This window comes from Dipteris shenzhenensis, chromosome 30, assembly GCF_047967505.1.
Source record: "Dipteris shenzhenensis isolate YYH24624 ecotype China chromosome 30, Dip_SZ_1.0, whole genome shotgun sequence".
Lineage (NCBI taxonomy): Eukaryota > Viridiplantae > Streptophyta > Polypodiopsida > Gleicheniales > Dipteridaceae > Dipteris > Dipteris shenzhenensis.
In genome coordinates, this window is record NC_141625.1 from 32,166,847 (window position 1) to 32,187,025 (window position 20,179).

Below are 20,179 nucleotides of genomic sequence, written 5' to 3' on the forward strand. Positions count from 1 at the left end.
TGCCTGCTGTACTTTTTTGTACCTGCTGAGTACCTGCTGTACTTTTTGTACCTGCAGAGTACCTGCTGTACTCTCTGTACCTACAGTAGGCACGCTTCCCCAAAGAAAAATGTACTCCCTGTTGCAAAAAAAAATCGAAAAGACAGCTCCCTATACCTGCGCTGTGGAGATCCGTACGGCAGTACGACTCCTGCACGGAATCCGTACAGCAGGTACGGATAACCGTACCTGAGCGCGTGCTGCGCGCTCTGGTTTCGCGCAGCCTGATGCTGTGCACAGGCTGCCCTTGCACCGAAGAGCAGCTAGTAGCTGCTGGACAAAGCAAGGACCTGCGCCAAAACGAGGCTAGCGCCCTAGGGTGGAAATGCGCCGCCGCCCTGTGTGCGAAATGCGCCACCGTACCCTGGTCCGCTGCCTTGCGCCTTGCCTTCGCGATGCGCTGCCGCCCTGCAACGAAATGCGCCGCCGTACCCTGGTCCGCTGCCCTGCGCAGATCTGGCCGCTCGAGGTCCGTCCGTACGGTTGTACGGACGACGTATGGCCGTACGGCGCTGTCCGTACGTTCGTACGGAAAGGGTTGGGTAGGCTAGGGAGAGGAGGCTAGGTAGGCTAGGGAGGCTCTGATACCAGTTGAAAGGGAGTGAAGGGGGAAGAAGAGCAAGAGAAAGAGAGTGAGAGAGAGAGACACTCAAGTGCGGCTGTGAAAGAATGATGAGCCACACCACAAACTCACTTGTATTTTATTAGGATTAGGTTTACCCTATGACTGTCTTAAGACAGTCATAGGTGTCCTATCTTTTAATGAAGGGTTGGCAATGTGCCTTTACCCCAACAGCTTTCGCCATTTGTGAAATCAGAAATGATATGAAGAAAATCCGCGAGGCCACCCATATGTTTAATGAGACAGCGGATAGGTGGTGGATAAAACAGCAGAAAGATGGATTGGCATCCACTACTTGGGAGGGGTTTAAAAAGGAATTTAGAAAACACTTCTTACCTCCTGACGAAGCATCCCGAGCTTGGGATTAATATCGAAACCTTCGTTAGAGAAATTTATCAATGGCGGAATACACTGATAAGTTCAGAGAAAGTGTAATGAAAATTTATGAACCTCTACCTCAGTCAATCCAGGTAAAAGATTTTATCTTTGGATTGAATGATCGGATCAAGATGGAAGTTCGGGCTAAGTATGCGAACACGCTTGATGAAGCAATTGCCATAGCCCTGAACTATGAGGATGCAAAAGGGAACAGACCAAGTGGGTTTGTGCAGGTTGGGACTCAGTATGAGTACCCGAAGAAAACTGGATTTAAGAAGAAGTGGATTAGCAAAGGGAGTGCCTCACATCCTAGTGGTCAAGCCAAGCAGGCGAAACCAGTTGAGACTCCTAAATCAAGTACCACCATTGGAATGAAAAGAAAAGTAACGCCAATGGCAGCTTGGGCTTGGTCGAAGTCTTCTTTGAACCCAAAGCAAAGAGAAAAAGCGAGGAGAGAAGGCTTGTGTTTTGGATGCCTTTAGCCTCATCAGTGGAAAGATTGTCCACGAAACAAGGATCGTCGGATGGCTGAGATGGTGATCTCAGAATGCGACGTGGAAATGGAGGGAAGTCCCAGAGCAAAACAGATGCAGATTCAGCTAGCGGGATCTTCTCAAAGGTCAGTACCTGTTTTGTTGTGTGTCTGTTGCTAAGCTAGTAACTAGTGCACCTGATAATGTCGTGTCAAAGCCCGCAGCAACGGAGTATACAACCTTTAATGATACGGAGTTAATTAAGATGAAAGGGCAAGTAGCTAATCATGATGTCATTGTGTTGTTTGACTCAGCGTCAATGCACAATGTAATTAACTCCAAGCTTGTAAAGAGGCTGAAACTAAAGACGCCCATCTGACTATGCATATACAGTCAGAATGGCAGATGGAAGTTCAACTGAAGTATGGGACCAAAGGGTTACCTAGTTGGAGCTTCGAATTCAGGACTATGTTGAGAAGCTTGATTTTGAAATGACAAAGCTTGCTCATGCAGACATAGCCCTGGGTAAGGCTTGGCATTCTAGGAAGAATCTAGCCGTAGATTGGAAAAAGCACATTTATCAATTCAAGATGAATGATGTGCTGTATGTCTTACGAGGTGAAAAAGATATACCTCAAGGACTGTTAGTTTCCGTAATGGAAATTCGAAAAGCTCAAGAAGAGTTTTTATTTCTTTGTACAGCATTGGTAGAGCCAATTGATGATTCTTCGGCTAGCACTGATGTTGCCCAAAATGGAGAGATGGCCAAGCTGGCTGATCAAATAGCAGAGGAGTTCTCTGATAGTTTTAGGGATGAGTTACCTTATGGGTTACCTCCAGAGCGGAATGTTCAGCATAAGATTGAACTAATCCCGAGGGTAGAACTTGTAAATAGACCTCCCTATAGGTTGAGTTTTATCGAAGAAGCGGAGGTACGTAGACAACTGGAAGAATACCTCAAGTTGGGGCAGATTCAACCAAGTTTCTCACCTTTTGCTTCGCCAGTGATATTAAAGAAGAAGAAAGATGTTACTTTTCGCCTCTGTATAGATTACAGAGCATTGAATAATATCACTATTAAACACAGGATCCGATGGCTCGGATCGATGATTTGCTAGATGCGTTACATGGGGCCGTAATTTTCAGTAAGATAGATCTTAAATGTGGCTACCATCAGATCCGTATTAGAGCCGAGGATGTGCATAAAACCGCTTTTAGAAGCAGGTTTGGACATTATGAGTTTTTGGTAATTGGACTTACCAATGCTCCAGCTACATTCGTCATGCTTATGAATGATTTACTACGTCCGTATATCGGAAAGTTTGTAGTACACTTTATTGACGATATTCTGGTATTCAGTAAAAGTATTATTGAGCATCACGAACACTTAAGAATAGTGTTCAGAAAGCCAGTCTTTATGTAAATAAAAAGAAAACTATACTGTGTATGGTAAGACTTGAGTATTTAGGATTCATAATTACTCCTGAGGGGGTAGAAATGGATCCAAAGAAAGTGACTGCGATACTAACTTGGCCAATCCCTCAGAGTTTGACTTCTTTGCGATCATTCTTGGGATTTGTCCAATTTTATCGAAAGCATATCAAAGGATATTCCGAAATAGTATCGCCATTGACTGATCTGACCTCAGATAAAGTACCTTTTATATGGGGACAGAATCAGCAGGAAAGTTTTAACACCATAAAACAAGATGTGGTCTTAGGACCGGTGTTAAAAATAGTTGATCCCAAGAAATCGTTTTTCCTTGAAACCGATGCAAGTGGCATTGTGGTAGGAGCAGTTCTCCTCCAAGAGGGAAGGCCAGTAGCCTTTGAAAGCAAGAAGCTTTCTCCCTCTGAACGAAATCGGCCAACTCATGAATTAGAGTTGTATGCTGTTATCCATGCTCTGAAAACATGGAGACATTATTTGTATGGATCAGAGTTTTATGTTGATGTTCATCATGATACTCTAAAACATTTTTGTAAACAACCTGACTTGAGAGGCCGCCAAGCTAGGTGGGCAGAACTCATGCAAGAGTTTGACTTGACGATTCGGTACCGAAGAGGGAAGGATAATAAAGTTGCTGATGCGTTGTCACGCATTATGCATAATATGAGTTTCACGGTATTAGAGAGTGCTCTAATGATCGAGATTAGAGAAACTCAAAAGGTGGACGAATTCGTCTAGAGCCTTTGGCCTAAGGCTCATGTATTCAAACCCGGGGAAAAGGATGACCTGGCATCCAGAAAAGGCCAAACTTATGCAAGATATACCATAAGAGATGGTATGCTGAAAAGAAATGGTAAGGTAGTAGTACCTAATCAGAATGATCTCAGGCAGAGAGTCATTTAACAATGCCATGATAGCCCATGTGCGGGACATCCAGGAGTCGAGAAGACATATGATCTCGTGAAGCGAGATTTCTTTTGGCCAAAGATGAAAAAGCATATTCATGAATATGTGACACATTTTTTTTTGTGTCAGGTAAGTAAGGCAGAGCGGGTGAAGCCACCCGGACTTTTACAACCCTTGGAAATACCACTAGGTAGATAGGAGAGCATTTCCATGGACTTTATTGTAGGTCTGCCTATGACACAAGGTGGATATGATTCTATCCTTGTGGTGGTTGATTGTCTTACTAAGATGGCTCACTTCATTCCAACTAGAGAGTTTATTAGTGCCTCGCAAGTGGCGGATTTGTTTATTAGACATATATTTCGTTTGCATGGATTACCCAAATCCATAGTGTCAAACAGGGATGTCAAATTTATCGGTCATTTTTGGACTGCGGTGTTTGAGACACTAAGGACTGAGTTGGGAATGAGTAGTGGGGATCATCCAGAAACGGATGGTCAAACGGAAAGAATCAGAGGATATGCTTAGAGCATATGTGTCATTGAGGCAACATACATGGGACAAGTGGTTGCCATTGTTAGAATTTGCCTACAATGATAGAAAACATTCCTCTATAGGGTTCAGTCCGTTTGAGCTGAACTATGGTTATAGACCAGCGAATCCAACTACAGTTGGAGTACCTCAGAAAGTGCCTAGTGCCGCGAACTTTGTGGTTCAGATGCGGGAGATGCTAGCACTTGCGAGAGCTAACATCCGCCAAGCTATGGATAGAGCTAAGGCGTATGCGGATGAAATCAGATCCGTTAGAGAATTTAAGGAAGGGGAAATAGTTTTTCTCAGAGTTCCTTCGCACTCTAAGTCTTTGACTGCAGGAGAGTGTGCTAAGTTATCACCTCGATATTGTGGGCCGTGGTTAATTCTAAAAAGAATAGGCAAGGTAGCCTATAAATTAGAATTACCACAGGGTTGTAAGGTGCACCCAGTGTTTCATGTTTCTCGTTTAAAGAAATTTTTGCATACAGGTGACTCACTAATCGAGGGTGTTGTTTTGTTTCAGGAGATAGAGGATAATGCAAGACGCAAACCAACAGGAATCCTGGACCGAGGAACAATGCAAGTACGCAATCGGAAGATACCCACGGTGTTGGTTGCATGGCATGGTTTACCTCTATCAGAAGCTACCTGGGAATCCGTATACCAGTTACGGAGAGTCTTCCTAGACTTTATTATTGAGGACGCTGATGTATGAAGAGGAAAGAATGTTACGCTCAAGTTGAGGTAACATGACCTCGGAAGGGTCAGTCGACATTTTTCTTTAAAGGATCAATGTTTGTATTATATTTGTTGGGCTTTACGTAAATGATCAGAAAGGAATTAAAGTCAAGGTCCTTGGTGAGGGTGATATGGCACTAGACTAGGTGGATCTAAGGCTAAAGGGTCTAAATGCATTAAATGTGCCAAGGGGCAAATGATTCAATGTTATCCCAAGAGAGGGGTAAATGATGCATTTAGGAGGTACCTTAGAATGAAGACATGTGGCATACTAGATCCATCTAGGGAATTGGGGCTCGTTGGGATTTGGCAAGCAGGAGCTTTCACGTAGCGTAATCTTCTTGAGAGCTTGCTACCACCGAGGTTGGCTGGGAGGATAATTTGTGTGCCTATGCCCGTGATTTGAAAAAAGCTAGGCGTCAACGCTTCTAGGATGTATCATTCCCTTGGACCAAAGAATAGGTAGATTCCCTTGGACCACCATACTAGTAGAATCAAGCACATCATTTCATAAGGTAGATTCCCTTGGACCAAAGAATAGGTTCCTGGAAAGCCAATGAAGGCGTGAACGCCTTTGGCCAATGAAGGCTCTCGGCACGCAAAGAGTTTCTTGCAAGAGTATCCCTGCCATTCCATTTAAAGTGGGAAAGGATGTGCTTCCAATCAGAAGAAAGGAGTAACAAAAGGACATCCCTTTATTTTGCCATCAATATAACCCAAAAGAAAGTCCCATTGGGTAGGCTGCCAAGGAATAAGGTAGTAGAAGATAACTGGAAAATCAAATGGTGCATCATATATGTCCATGGGCTATATTCGCATCAACACCTTGATTAATCCTTTTTTGAAGTTTTTCACATTTATATTTGGTTATATGTAAGATTGCATTGTGTCCACGAAGCAAAGGTGATCCTTTGAAAGCAGCCTAAGGGCTTTTTGGTGATAGCGTGACCTCTCAAAAAGCTCCATGATATTAGACATAAAACAAGATTGGCAAACATCATCAAGGGAAAATAGAAACCGAATATAAGCCACCGGAATGGATCGAACTATGCGATAGTGGAAATTCAATGGCCAGGTGGCCAACTTTCAGTATTCCAGTTTCTTGTTAAGCATATCAAGCACCCAATCCAGTTGTTGTATCCCAGTGGGTAAGCGAGATGACGAACAAGCTATGTGGGTGGAACTATGTCGCCTGGCCATAAGATATGATGCCAAGCTTTCTCATGAGTCTAGATTTCTGAAAATTTACATGTAGACTAGCAGCCAGACAATATAAAGATAAAGCTCACATGAGGCAAGAAAGATCTCTTTCGGTGTTTTGGGGCAAGAAAAAGGAATCATCAGCATATGCCTATGCTATCAACGGCCTGCTGCCATGTATCTCCAGCCCATACAAAGCATCTCTAGCTACTAAATAATCCATGGATCAAAGCATATGATGAGTAGCTATGGCATCAAACACTGAGAGGACAGCCCTGCCATACCAAGCAAAAGAGGGTCCATGATCTGCGAGAATGCCAACAGCTTTACTATCTTGATATAACCAGTAAATGACATACTCCCCCAATCCTAGTGAGATGAAATCAAAGTGATAAAACTCTCATAAGACATGAAAGATCCCTTTCAGTATTTTGGAGCAAGAAAAAGTAATCGGATATATTCTATCTCCACATAAGCATTAGCAATATTGTTGGTAATACACCTATGCGGAATAAAACCATACCGAGTAGGATGCAACCCATCATGCAGATTACCTTTTATTCTTGCCACGATCATCAGCTAATAGATGACATGCATAAGAGTAATGGGTCTCCAATCTGTAAAGAACTCACATAAATTCTTTTTGGGGAATAATTTCACCAATCCTTTTTCCCAACTGGCTGGCATTTGTTGCGTGTGCCACACAAGATTAACCATATAAAGTACTGTAGGTGAAGGCATCCCAATATTGTTGATAAAATTCCACTGTAAGACCATTCGGACTCTTCCTTTTGCCACAAGCACGAATGGCATCTTTCAACTCTCTCTTTATGAAGGGAAGCTCGATCGGAGTGACATAACGAAGGATTCCCGCCGGGCTGAAATCACATCTTGTGATGGAGGAACAACCTACCTAAAATGTCGAGCAAAATGAGAAACACAAGCCTCAGCAAGTTGTACTCTGGACTTTGTCCAAGTACCATCCAAATTTTTAATCCGGCATATATTGGCAAATTGCCTCTTATAATGGAGATTTTTGAAAAATATTTTGAGAAGCAGCCCTTCTCTGTGGTGCATTGAAGATATACCAACGATCGATATGCAGACTGCACATTATGCTGAAAGGCATAACCAGAGGTAAGCCTTCCCGGAGGTAGTTTGCCCATTGCCCAACAATGAAGCTCTTGGAAACTTTTGTACAGGTCGCGACAAGGATAAACTCTCTTGAGCAGATTCAAGCTGTAAATCAAGGCTGGCAGTGGCGGCGAGCAGGTCTGGACATACCCCAAAGGGTGGTTGGGAACAGACCGCGAGCAGCTTATGGGAGCCTAGAAGGCAGAAGACGCCATGGGAACCTGCACCTCTCTCCACGCCTCTCAGACCACACGTTCGCACAACACACCCCACACACTTTTTTTGGGGGGTTTTTTTTTTGGGGTGAAAATTTTGTTACTTTATATTATAGAATCACTATCCCAAAACGGGATGTGGAAAAATACATCGCGAGAAAATCTCAGTATAAGACAGATACACATCAGGATCTATGTACTTAGTTTCTATCCTTACACACACACACACACACACACACACACTTTGGGGTGAAATCCATGTATGTTTATAGTTCCCCGAAGAAGAGACATTCAATTGCAATATTAGAAGATGTCATTGTAAGACAAGTAGAAAGAGTAATCTATCTGATGAACAAACAGGCAATCATAAAGGGATTGCTTGAGTGACCGGAAGTAGTCAAACATAGACTCTCCAAATACCGTTTGGTTTCTGTGTTTCTAGAGACTCCAGAGTCCCCAAAATCAAACCCATATGAAAAAAAGATCAAACTCATGCCTTCGGGCGAATGCTGAAGAGCTAAAAAAGAAGTCTCTCTCTCTCTCTCTCTCTCTCTCTCTCTCTCTCTCTCTCTCTCTGTGGGGTGAAAACACATCATTATTCAAAATACTTTACATTCATAGTTGCCCCAGACGCACACGCACGCATGCCCGCATGTGTAGACCCCAAAGATTTAAACCTATTGTTGGCTAATGTACATTACCATACCATTGTAATTGTACCCTTTAGTTCCCTCGTAGTGGTATGGCTGTAACACTAATGGAGACATCTCAAGAGTGAATGAAATACCATGATTGCACAAATTCATTCCATGGTGATGTCTCTGAAGTATTGTGTCATAAATTTTGGTACTTGGGTTGAGTAGCACATTATTCTAAATGATACACATCATATCTTGGAGTTGGTACTTAGTTCCACTACACCCCAAGCAAATGCTAACCCCCTTCATTACAAAAAGAGTGTAGGCCATAAGCACAATCACAAAGTGTTGTGGCCCTTTAAAGGCTCATTAAAAATTCAAGAGGTGACGTATCAGATAATCACCCATTGAGGGCATGATGTACTCGATGTTTTTTTTCTGCCGTGTCTGCATAATTGTATGGATTTTATTGTGATCAAGGCGATTCACTCCTTAGTGGCTCCTAGGAAAGTACTTCATGATTATCAACCCTCTTGAAGGGCCTTGTTGCTAGATTTCAGTTTCTCTCTTGCTTTGCATGTGATTGCATAGATGGTTTTTCTCTTGCTGTTCTTTGCTAATTAAGTGGGGCCACGAAAGATGTTGCTTGGTGCATGGTATGTTTTGAAGGATTGGCATCAAGTGGTTCTTCCAGTAAGACGGTTGGGCTCAAAGTCTCTTTCAAACTCTTAAGATTTCCATTTTGCTAGGCTTAAAAAGAAAGCTCAAAAGTGTGAAGTCATGCGTTGTTAAATAATCATATGTTGTTAAATATTCTCTTCAGCCTGCATTCATAATGCAAATACCTTGGCAGATACATGTTTCTTATCTGCAGCTTGTTGTTTATTGGAACTTTATGTCCATGCAACTACAGCATTCAAACTTGGGTAAAAGGCGGCTTGCAAATCCTCCTCTTACAATGGGCAGTTTAGTTGTACTAAGACCCAAACTCAGGATTTTGGAAAGGGTGATATGTCTATATAAGTATGTGAAGCTTTGGTTTTTGACAGCGTGCAGGTCTAGAATTGATGGACATGATGGCAGTGTACCAAGAAGGAGCTTATGAGCGGCTTTGTCGGTATGTGGGCTTACAATTGAATAAAATAAGTAATTGAAAATACTTTTGTGCCTAAAGAGTTGCCAAAAATAAGGGCAGTATGGTGCATAAGATCATCTGTCATGTTCAGTATTTGGAAGGATCGAAAAGGTTGTGGCTAATAGCTTCTTGCTCACACACGAGATTCACATCTTTTTGAGAGAGTGTCATAGCATCATTGTTGTACAGTGCATAGTACTCGAAGGTTAGGTGAGCTTCGGAAGAATTATATTAAGATGCAAGCTTCTAAAGAATTATATTTCTAAAGTTGAAAACAAGGGGGAATGACATGTAGAGAAGCATATGAAACACATAGATGTTCTAAAACATGACATTCAACCATAAATAGTCCGATATCAAATGAAATTGGATAGTCTGTACAAGTAGTTGTAGCTTGAATGAAGAGAATGTGAACAATTCTCAATAAGCCTCTCCTTCTGTGCTAGCATTTTACATGATTGAGTCTGTCCTTCACCTCTGGAGTACTGACATAAACTCTGTATAAAGACCTATGTATCATTGGATTTTCAAGTATGTTTGGGGGTGTGGATATGTATGTGTGAGAATGTTTATACTACAGTCTACATCCACTGTTTATACTATGGTCTAATCCACTGTTGTGTGTTGATGATGTCGGTGGGGATGTCATGGTAGCTAGTTCCTGCTATGCATGATGAAGTTTATGGTTTCAACCTTATGAGTGACTATCACAAGATTGAAACTGTACTTGTGTTGCGTTTTTTAAGAGGATAAGCGTAGGCATGTTCTTGCATTCATCTAGATATATAATATGGTTATGAAGAGGAAAGAAACCATGAGAAATTTGATAACTACATCACGAGAAATATGATTAAAAACATCTTGTATCATTACATATTTTTGTCTGTATTTTTGAAAGCTAGAATAATAGACCCTTAGTGTTGGAATAGGAGTGGCCACCTCTGCATCTGTGAGCCCCCAAATGAGGAGTGCATTGGTGAAGAGATGAGTGGGATAGAAGAGGTGCATAATGACACAAAGGAAGAGCACAAGTGAAGGCAAAATCAAGTGTATTGAAATGAAGGGAGAACCTCCCTTAGAGTGGAGAGGAAGGTATCCTAGATCATAGGCACCTCCCCTACATCAGTGGCAATCAGCCCCTACATCATAGGAACTACCTAAATCATAGGAAGGTATCCTAGATCATAGGCACCTCCCCTACATCAGTGGCAATCAGTCCCTACATCAGTGGAACTGCCTAAATCAAAGGAACCTCCCATGTGGGGGCCTTTGCACTTACATCATCACCTGTGTCATGGTGTGACACCTCATAGTACTAGGTGTGCTTCTATTACACACACACTTTTTTTTTTTTTTGTAAAACCAAGATACTTATATTATGAAACATTCATAATAGACCAAGGCTGCTCTTTCAACAAGAGCAGCCTTGGTCTATTATGCTGGCAATTTTGTGTGGTCAGATGCGCACACATGCTTATGGACATTGGCTAGTAGATCCATCGGAAGTAGTACTTGGAAAATTTCAAGGTAAAATCCCTGGTTGTCCATTTTCTAATTCCTTGGTTCAGGATTGGAAGCAAGTACTTTCTATTACACACACACACACACACACACACACACACACACACATGTGACTCCCCTAGATGCACACATGCACCTTAGAGCAAGCCCTTTATCACATTTATCCCAACATATCCTCCCTCAAGGGTTTGTCTCTTGCTATGTCAAGGATACATCTAGTCACATAGTTTCTCATGCCATCTCATGGTGGTCAAGGATAAATCTATGGCTAGGATCTCATGCTAGCAAAGGTGCCTAAGGGTCAAGGTTTAAAAAAATGGAATAGACCAAACACATATCACATGGCCTACATCATATGGTGACTAGAGGTGATTTACAAAGGACAAAACACATAACATTCTTTTTGGAGTACTACTCCAAGCAGAGAACCTTAAAATTGACCAAGTGATGATAATAAAAGACAAAGTGCTCAAAAGGCTTAGTCTTTATCTTCTACCACAAAGTTTGATTCTCCATTTGTTGATGGAGTTCTCTCTTCAACCAGACTTGTCATGTTTGTCTTCTTCTCATTGCAAAACTTCTCTAAATGATTGTTCTTGCCACATTAGGTGCAAGGGTTGATTTTATAACAATCCTTCTCAAGATGATTGTTTTTTCCACAATGCTTGGATGCCTTGTACTTGCTCTTTGATGAAAACTTTACTGCAAGTGCTTCCGTGTGCACTTTACCCATTCTTGAAGTGTTCTTTCTCTCCTCCTCTTGTAAAGCATTGATGATGCCCTTCGGTGTGGGTTGGGGAAGATTCTTCAAGGTAGTCACAACATAATCATAGTCTTGAGGCATACTCTTCAAGAGCACAGCCATAGTAGCATCATCTTCAGTAACTGGAGAGTTGATTGAGGCCAATTGTGTCATAAGACTCCTCAAGTATTAACATGAGCTGCAACATTTTCTCCATCCATCTTAAGTTCAAAGAACTTAATTTTCAAATTCAACTTAGAAGTATGAGAGCTAGCATCAAATAATACATCTAACTTATGCCATGCCTCAAAAGGGGATTCCAAATCTGAAATATGATGCACATAATCATCACCCAAACCTAATGCAATTATTGCATAAGATTTCTCTATCCTTTTAGCATCTGTAGGTGTAGTTGAAGAAGAGTCACTTGCCTTCCCTTTATCTTTGGTTGTGGTTGATTCAACTTCTTGAGATGATTGATTCCCTGACTCGACCAAGTCCCACAAATTCTCTTTCATAAGCACAAATTTGATTTTCATTTTCCAAGTGTGAAAACCTTGGCCATTGAACTTGTCAATCTTAAAGGTAGCCATGAGAGGGTCTTACCTTTATCAGGCAGTGTCTACTCTCTTACAAAATGACTAATCTTGCTGAACAAAGAAATCTCCCTCACCATATAAATGTAGATTGCTAGAGAGAAACTCAAAAAAGCCTAGTTGTTTAGCATAAGTATACCCAGTTGGCTTCTTCCAAAGCTTCTTAGCCGGGGTCTTCTTTACTTTGTACTTTGTCATTCTTGTAGTCTTCTTCAAGTGCTTAGCATTGGAAGAGCATTGAGAAGTTGGCATTTTGACAAGATATCAATGCCAACTGAACTTCAAACTGAAAGAGCATTCTCTGAACTGTAGTTTAGCCCCACTTCATACCTCAAGCATCAACTTTAGCATTTACTTTAGCATCAAACTTCAAGAACAGTAAAAAATGTTTGCAAAAAAACAAAGTAACTTGGAGGGCTTTATTCAAGCTCTATGAAGCATAACTGAGAGGGCTTTCAGTGCACATTTGAAGACCTTATACCAGAGAGTGTCCACCTAGGAGGATTGCCAAAAAAACGCGCAGCATTGTTCATGACAGTTGCCTTCTCCGACTAGTTTTTTGCTCAATTCTCAGCAACCACTGGATCAAATGAGCTCAGATTTCACTAGGAGCAAGCCCTTAGCATTGCCTAACTTGTGCTTGAAGGGCAGGTCGACATTTGCTATGTAGAGGCGGAATTTTGCTAACAGTCGGCACACTGAGTTTGTGTCGGTACGGGCAACAGAGACAACATCACAGGAAATGCTTTGAGTCAGAGGTGCGCCCCAAAGGGGAGAAACTTTAGTTCAGAGGATTTGGCAAATGGCGCAATGGATGAGGAGAACGGAGCTTAGCAAAATTTGAAGAGAAAGGAAGAGGGAGCTTCAAAAATGGAGGTGGTGGAGAAGATGATGAGGTGGCACTTTCAAAGTGTATTCTCTAGAACCTATAAGCTTTGATATCAAATGAAGAGATGAGTGGGATAGAAGAGGTGCATAATGACACAAAGGAAGAGCACAATGAAGGCAAAATCAAGTGTATTGAAATGAAGGGAGAACCTCCCTTATATAGAGTGGAGAGGAAGGTGTCCTCGATCATAAGCACCTCCCCTACATCAGTGGCAATCAGCCCTACATCATAGGAACTGCCTAAATCAAAGGAACCTCCCATGTGGGGGCTTTTGCACTTACATCATCACTTGTGTCATGGTTTGACACCTCATAGCACTTGGTGTGCTTCTACTACACACACACACACACGTGACTCCCCTAGATGCACACATGCACCTTAGAGCAAGCCCTTGATCACATTTATCCCAACAATTGGGGCAGTGGGTGCGTACATATTATGAGCGGAAACCCTTGAGCGGATTATCCGAGCAACACTCAATGGAGTTATACTTGAATGAATGTTTTTTTATGGAATATCTTTTTTTAAAAACCTCAATCGACAGCGCTCATATTAACTGCATGCATGTACCAAGGTACAAAGAGCCAAAGACATATACCCTTGGTTTGAATGCTCTCATGATGCAGTTGTGTGTATTATATTTGCACATTCATTGTATTTTCTATAAGCCTCAACATGCCAACAAAATTAGGACTAGTGGCATTGTTCACTTTTAAGTAGATATGCTTATTAATACCTCCCCTCAAGCTTGTGAGATTGCCAACAATTATTTGTTTTTAGTCTTTCGAAACTCAATAGAGGGACGGATATATATTTTAACAATCAAAGATGTAATCTATGAATTCACCTAAAAATTCAAACCTAAAAATTACAACTTGCCATACATTTCCAAAACAACTATGACATGTTCATATTATTAGGTCAAAGAACATTAAAATCACATGATTCAGAAGCCATAATCTATCAATCCATAAGAAGTTAAGGTTTGCATAAGAAGGTAATGGCTATCCATCCATAAGAAACCAGGTCTACATGAGATGATAATGAAAACATGAGAAATTAAGTTTTGCATCAATCCATAAAAAGCCAGGACATGCTCTCTAGACCTCATCAGCCAAGTCATCTATGTAGTCTAGACGTCCATGATGCCTCTCCACCAACTCATAATCGAATGTGCTATCTCCTGCCATTTGGGTAGCCACATCTTCTGCATAGCAAGGCAGAACACTAAGCTCAATTAGTCAGTATCTAACCATGCTTAAATTATACACATAGATCAAATAAATTACTCACTAATCAAGAGGTGCATCAAAGTCATAGTCTGTCTCCTCATCATCTATCATGAGGACTGCTTGATTCACACTTGAAGGCCCTGCCTCTGTGAAGTTGTCTCTAAGCATGCCTTCTAAGTATCCTGTGCAAATCTCTTTGTCATTGTCCACTGCCATGCATGGACGTCCTGAGTGAATTGCTGCTTTCATCCCAGGTGCTGTACCTGCACCAAGCTCAAGCACAGAGCCTCCAATCGGACACAACAACTCCATGAACATCAACATCATGGAGCTACTCTTCTCCAACCCACCACGCCACTGTCCACCCTTTCCCTCTTTTATGCACCGTACACTTGAAGGCAAGTAATGAGTGATGAAATAATTGTCCATGCACACCTTAAGGGATTGGGAAACTTTATTTGCCCTATCAAGATAGTGATGTGCCTTCTTGCCAATCCTAGAGAACAATAGGATTTGAAAGGCAGTAATCTACATGAAACATAGATTGAAAAAGTTAATGGAGAATACTAAAATACGAACAAACAAGAACATGACAATCATGTAAATAGCCAAATGACATACCTTGACACCAAAGCCAACATTATCCGCAACATCAATGCAATCTCCCGTCTCCACGATCCATCTACATGTACTAACTATAAGATACCAATAGCTGAATGCAATTCACATAAACAGACATTATCAACTGTGATATATTGCTCACCTAGAAGAAACCTCTAGTCTCATTTGTCTTGCCAAACGCTCAACGAATGAAGTGGATACAGGTGAACACATCACCAATGTCCATCCATAATCATCCATCACAGATGAAGCAATAGCAAGTGAGCATGAGATATGCTCCTCATTTAGAATGTTCCATCCAGGGATTCCACCCTTGATTCCACTCACTATAGATCCTGTAGGAAGGTCAATCAAGCAAAAATCCACACTCCATGCAGCATTTTTTCCATTGCGTGACTTCTTCATGCCACCAAGTTCATGGTAAAAATTTCTTATGATTTGAAAAGCCCCATCGTACTTGTATTGCTTAACTTCTTTTCCAAGTGATACATAATCATACTCCCAAACTTTGTAGTTTTCTTGTGAGATATGAGTTGCAAATGATGAGAAAGTGGACAAAGGAACATAAACCATATCCGTATTACACACTTTCTTACTAAGAAGAGACTCCTCCTTTCGTGGATCATCGTCTACAATAACAAAGAACCCTAAATTAAATTTGTAGGAAGCTTCTAATCACTTTGAAACATGAAAGAAAGAGTTATAAGAAAATAGACCTGTGTTAGAAGTGCCCGTTGGTTTAGGTCTTCCACCACGTTTGTTATTTGGAGTCACATGACTTGCCTTTTGCTTTTCTACTATTGCTTTTTGCTCCTCTTCAAGCCTCTTCTTTTGTGCCTCATCCATGTTGCCCGACGAACCCGAGTTTGACTTGCACTCACCTTTTAAATGGCGATCATAAGTTTCCTTCTCTTCCTCGATACATGTTCCAGCCTTCATCTCGATCCACCAAGGGCAGTGCTTCCTTTCCCACTCCGTAAGCAATATATGACCATCCTTATGCTTATTCTCTCTAAAAATATGAGAGGTGTACATGCAATAAGTAGCAGGTGCAAGCATAGTCCAAGCCTTGCAAATGGATGGTACCACCTTAAGACTCTTATTTGCAGCCAGATAATGGAGATACCTAAATGATTTTTAGGATAATATAAGAGAATGCAAGGTATTACAAATATATCTTTCCATTGAAAACGAAAGCCAAAACGCACCTGTAAACCAATCGTCTGCTGGCATTTGTAAGATCAACTTGCTTGGATGGAACAACAGCAACTGTCATCAATGAAGCTAAAGGCTCAAACAAAAAAGGCCTGTGTCTCACTATAATGCCATCAAAGTATTCCAGAATAGAAGGATTGTCTGGAAGTGTAGCTGCACCCTCAATGCTTGATGATTTCATCACTTGGTCAAGCAATCGCCCAGCATCTGCCAACACATGGTCCATCCATACTTCTTTTGCAAGCCAAGGTATGAAACCATGGTCAGTCATAGGCATCCCATAACTCTCCTTTAGATTGTCATCTGCACCAAGAAGAGAAAGAATAGATAGTTGCTTTGCCTTGGAACAGGTTGCAATTGATACTTGGTAAAGCTTCTCCAAAGTGATCTTCATTGATGTATCCTCAAATGGTAAATTCCAAAGGATATTAAACCACTCCTTGCCATGGGAAGGATTGACTATTGAAAGCATCTGCCAAATAGTAAAGTTTTAGAAGAGACTTTGATACACACAACAAACCATATATTAAGGTTTTCAAAGTACAAACTAAAAATTTGCAAGTTGTAACTATAGATTTATAATTTTCAAATCATATATTGTGGTTTATGAGTTGTAAAATTAGAATTTGAAAACTATAAATTCAAATTTGCAAACTATAAATTCAAATATCTGAGATATAAAACGTAGAATTTTGTGGACTACAAATTCAAATTTGTGATCTATAAATACAAAATTTGGTAAATTGAAAACTTACCCGTGTAATTTTTCTTCGATATGTTGCTCCCACAGTCTTCTTAATCTCATGAATCTTGGACTCTCTCTCATCCTTTGGCATGGAAGAATGCAATTTCTTGCATTGAGCCTCAAAATCTGATTTCCATTTCCCCTTTCAACATAAACAGATAATCTCATCATAATGTTATTGGAACACAAAGCAAAATATATAAACTAAAGAACTAATACTTACAGCAAATACCATCCTCCCAAGAATAGTTTGGGTGAGGGGATACCACACCCTTCGTCCACTTCCAACCTCTTTCTGTCTTGCCAACTCAATAGCTTTTTTCTCCTCCTCACTAAAATCCTGAGTAAAATATTGAGCATCACAGGATACGAGTGTGCTTGTGTGGTACAAATAATCCTTGAGATTAGTAACAACAATTGCATCTTCATTAAGCCTGCAACCATTGACTTAAATGGATCAAAATTGGTTTCATTTACAAGCACTTACCATCTCAAGGATTATTCAAATAATCCAACCCTCTTGCGCAATATAGTAAACATAAACAACAAAGCTTACAAGTTAAATCTTTGTAGAGCAGCAACAAGCTTAAGCTCATCCTTTGCTTCCGGTTCAATAATTTGAGCTTGCACTCTAATGTGTCTAGACTTGATATTTGTGTAAAGCTCTTCTATGCTTTCCATCCAAGATGCCGTACGATGATTTCCTTCCCACACGAAGAACATTTTGTTTGATAGAAAGCTCCATGGTGTGCCAATTATCTCTGATTCAAACTCATCATTAACTAAGCTCCAATTCTTGTCCCAACGTTCTCTTGTGACATCATCAACATCCTTGGAAGACCCATCAGGCATTTTGATAGATAGAATAAAAGATCCTTTGGTCGGAATGTATCCCTCTGTTTCAAATGCTCTTTTCAAAATGGTCAAATCATTCCTAATTTGACGCACAACTGGGTTTATGAGACAACGACACAAGGGAATTCGAGGAGGTGGAATTTCTTTAGTTACTGTAAGAAGCTCCAAAATATCTGCACCTGAAGGTCTCTCAACACACTCTGGAATGATATCCTCCACATCATCTTTAACTCCTACTTTGTTGGATGGATCATCTATAGTTTTATCCTTGTTGTCCCCAGGATCCTCAATATCATCTTCAATGTCAACTTGCTCAAGCTCCTTCAGTTCATTCTTGACCTCTGACTCTTGCTTCTTCCTTTTACCACCTTTTCTTGTGATAGGACTAGACACATCACGTTTCTTTCTCTACACGTTCGAAGAACTCAATTACAAGATTTGCAAAAATGCAAAGGTGAAATGCAACTAGAAAAAGAAAAAGAAACCAAACTTACTGGAGGCATTTGTTGCACAACTTTCAATAAGCTCACCTACACAAGAAGAAAAACAAATAAATGACATAGTGAAACCATCTTTGAAATGATTAAATGAAAAATGACAGAGTGTAACCATCTTTCAAATGATTAAATAAAAATGCCATTCATAGTTTTGCCAAAGGAAACTTCTTTTAAATGATTGAAAAAAATGGAGTTCCTCAATACATTATTCTGATAACAAAATGCAAGTTAAGAATAAACATTTCGTGTTATGAGTGAGGCTCCCTTCAACTATAACTAGCACTGTGTGAAGAAGACAAGATCATACTTTCGCTGGCGAAACCATAGCCGAGAATAATCGAGAAGTATTTGAATAACGTGGGGAGCATAAATTACCAAGTACTCCATCTACAACATTCGACATTCTCTCCAAAGTATTTGAACCTTATCAAGGTTTTGCCTCCTAACACCCCCTTCAAACCAAAGATAGGGATAATAGCAACATACTGTCCAAATGACTCTACCCCAAACAAACCAATGAATGCTCACAACAAATAGCTTCATAAAACAAAGTCTAAGTATAGGTTCAAAACGGGTCTTGTATTGTATCACAGTTGCAAAACAAATCCCTAGATCACTCGTTGGTCCGTCAGCAATCCGAGTGCGGCCCAAGAATGCCGAGAGAGCGATTCGAAGAGTAGCTGTAGGGAAAGGAGGGCGCAGGCAGAGAAAACATGGGGGGAGAGAGCGGGGCAGCGACAAGGTGGTGCTAGGGGAGGGGGGAGGGGCAGGAGGAAGAGAGGATAGGAGCAACGCATGCGCTAAAAGAGTCATGGAGAAAAGTAAGGGCATCCTCATAGAGAGCCGAACTAGAAAATGGCCTTAAAACAAGCATACCATCCTCCAATCCCTCCCCAAAACAGGCGGAGATAAAGCTTTGGAGATAAAGGTCGAGGAGATAAAGGAGATAAAGGTTGAGGAGATAAAGGTGGAGGAGATAAAGGTTTCCGAAACTAGTGAAGACTAGTTTCGCCAGCGAAACTAGTCTTCACTAGTTTCGCCAGCGAAACATGGGAAGAGGGGTAACTCGTAAAAGCCGAATAGCCTTGATTTGAAGTCGATCTTTCCCGAAATCAGGGGAAAGGTGCTCTAGATAGTTGGGCAGATAATTCTCCTCTACGAATAAGACTAACTGATGCCAACCTGTAGACGTGCCGGGCTGTCATCCCCGATCAATATACGTAATGATGATCGAGATGGCCTGAGATTACGGAAAAACTCTTGCAAGGGAGTGTCAGCAGGCCGAGGGAATGACTGCCGAACGGACTTTACGGCGAGAACTTTGGCCCGCCAAACACCTGCGAAAAGGCTCAATTGCAGTCATAGTGCATGATTGAGGCAATCGGAGGCACGAGAGAAGAATCGTGAAGAGAAGGAGGAGCACCTGCGTGGGGAAAACGAAGGCGAAGATGGCAGCTGCGGAAAGCCCAGAGCCAGAAGAGAGAAGCGGTAGACGGTGACAGCAGAGGCGAGGGAGACGCATGCCCGTTTTGGGCATACGCATTTCGATTGACAGCAGAGGCGGTGACAGCAGAAGCGGACGGCATGCCCGTTTTGGGCATACGCATTTCGATTGACTATACTATCGAAAACCGCACGAGCATATTCCATGTTCCCACATTTGCTGTACATGTGGATGAGAAGGTTACTGAGAAGCAAGTTGCCTGTATATCCACGCCTGGTTATTTGTATATGCACAAGTGCACCCTCAGACAGGGCCTTTGGACTGGCGCAATGTCTCAAAACCGTGGCATATGCAGCAACAT

General features: G+C 41.3%; 2 protein-coding genes across 2 annotated transcripts in view; one reads left to right on the plus strand and one right to left on the minus strand.

Annotated features, from left to right (window-relative positions):
- LOC147881992 (oligomeric golgi complex subunit) overlaps nucleotides 1-20,179 on the plus strand; it is a 90,969-nt gene that overhangs the window by 53,088 nt on the left and 17,702 nt on the right. The window contains exon 5 of the mRNA XM_087401736.1: nucleotides 9,376-9,443. Coding sequence (XP_087257862.1) covers nucleotides 9,376-9,443 — 68 coding nt within the window. The remainder of the gene's footprint in view (nucleotides 1-9,375; nucleotides 9,444-20,179) is intronic.
- LOC147881993 (uncharacterized) lies at nucleotides 12,652-15,302 on the minus strand. The gene is made up of 4 exons (XM_087401202.1): nucleotides 15,205-15,302; nucleotides 15,063-15,123; nucleotides 14,832-14,969; nucleotides 12,652-12,687 (listed from the first exon to the last, which is right to left on the minus strand). Exons 1-4 carry the CDS (start codon nucleotides 15,300-15,302, stop codon nucleotides 12,652-12,654), a joined length of 333 nt encoding a protein of 110 aa, XP_087257328.1.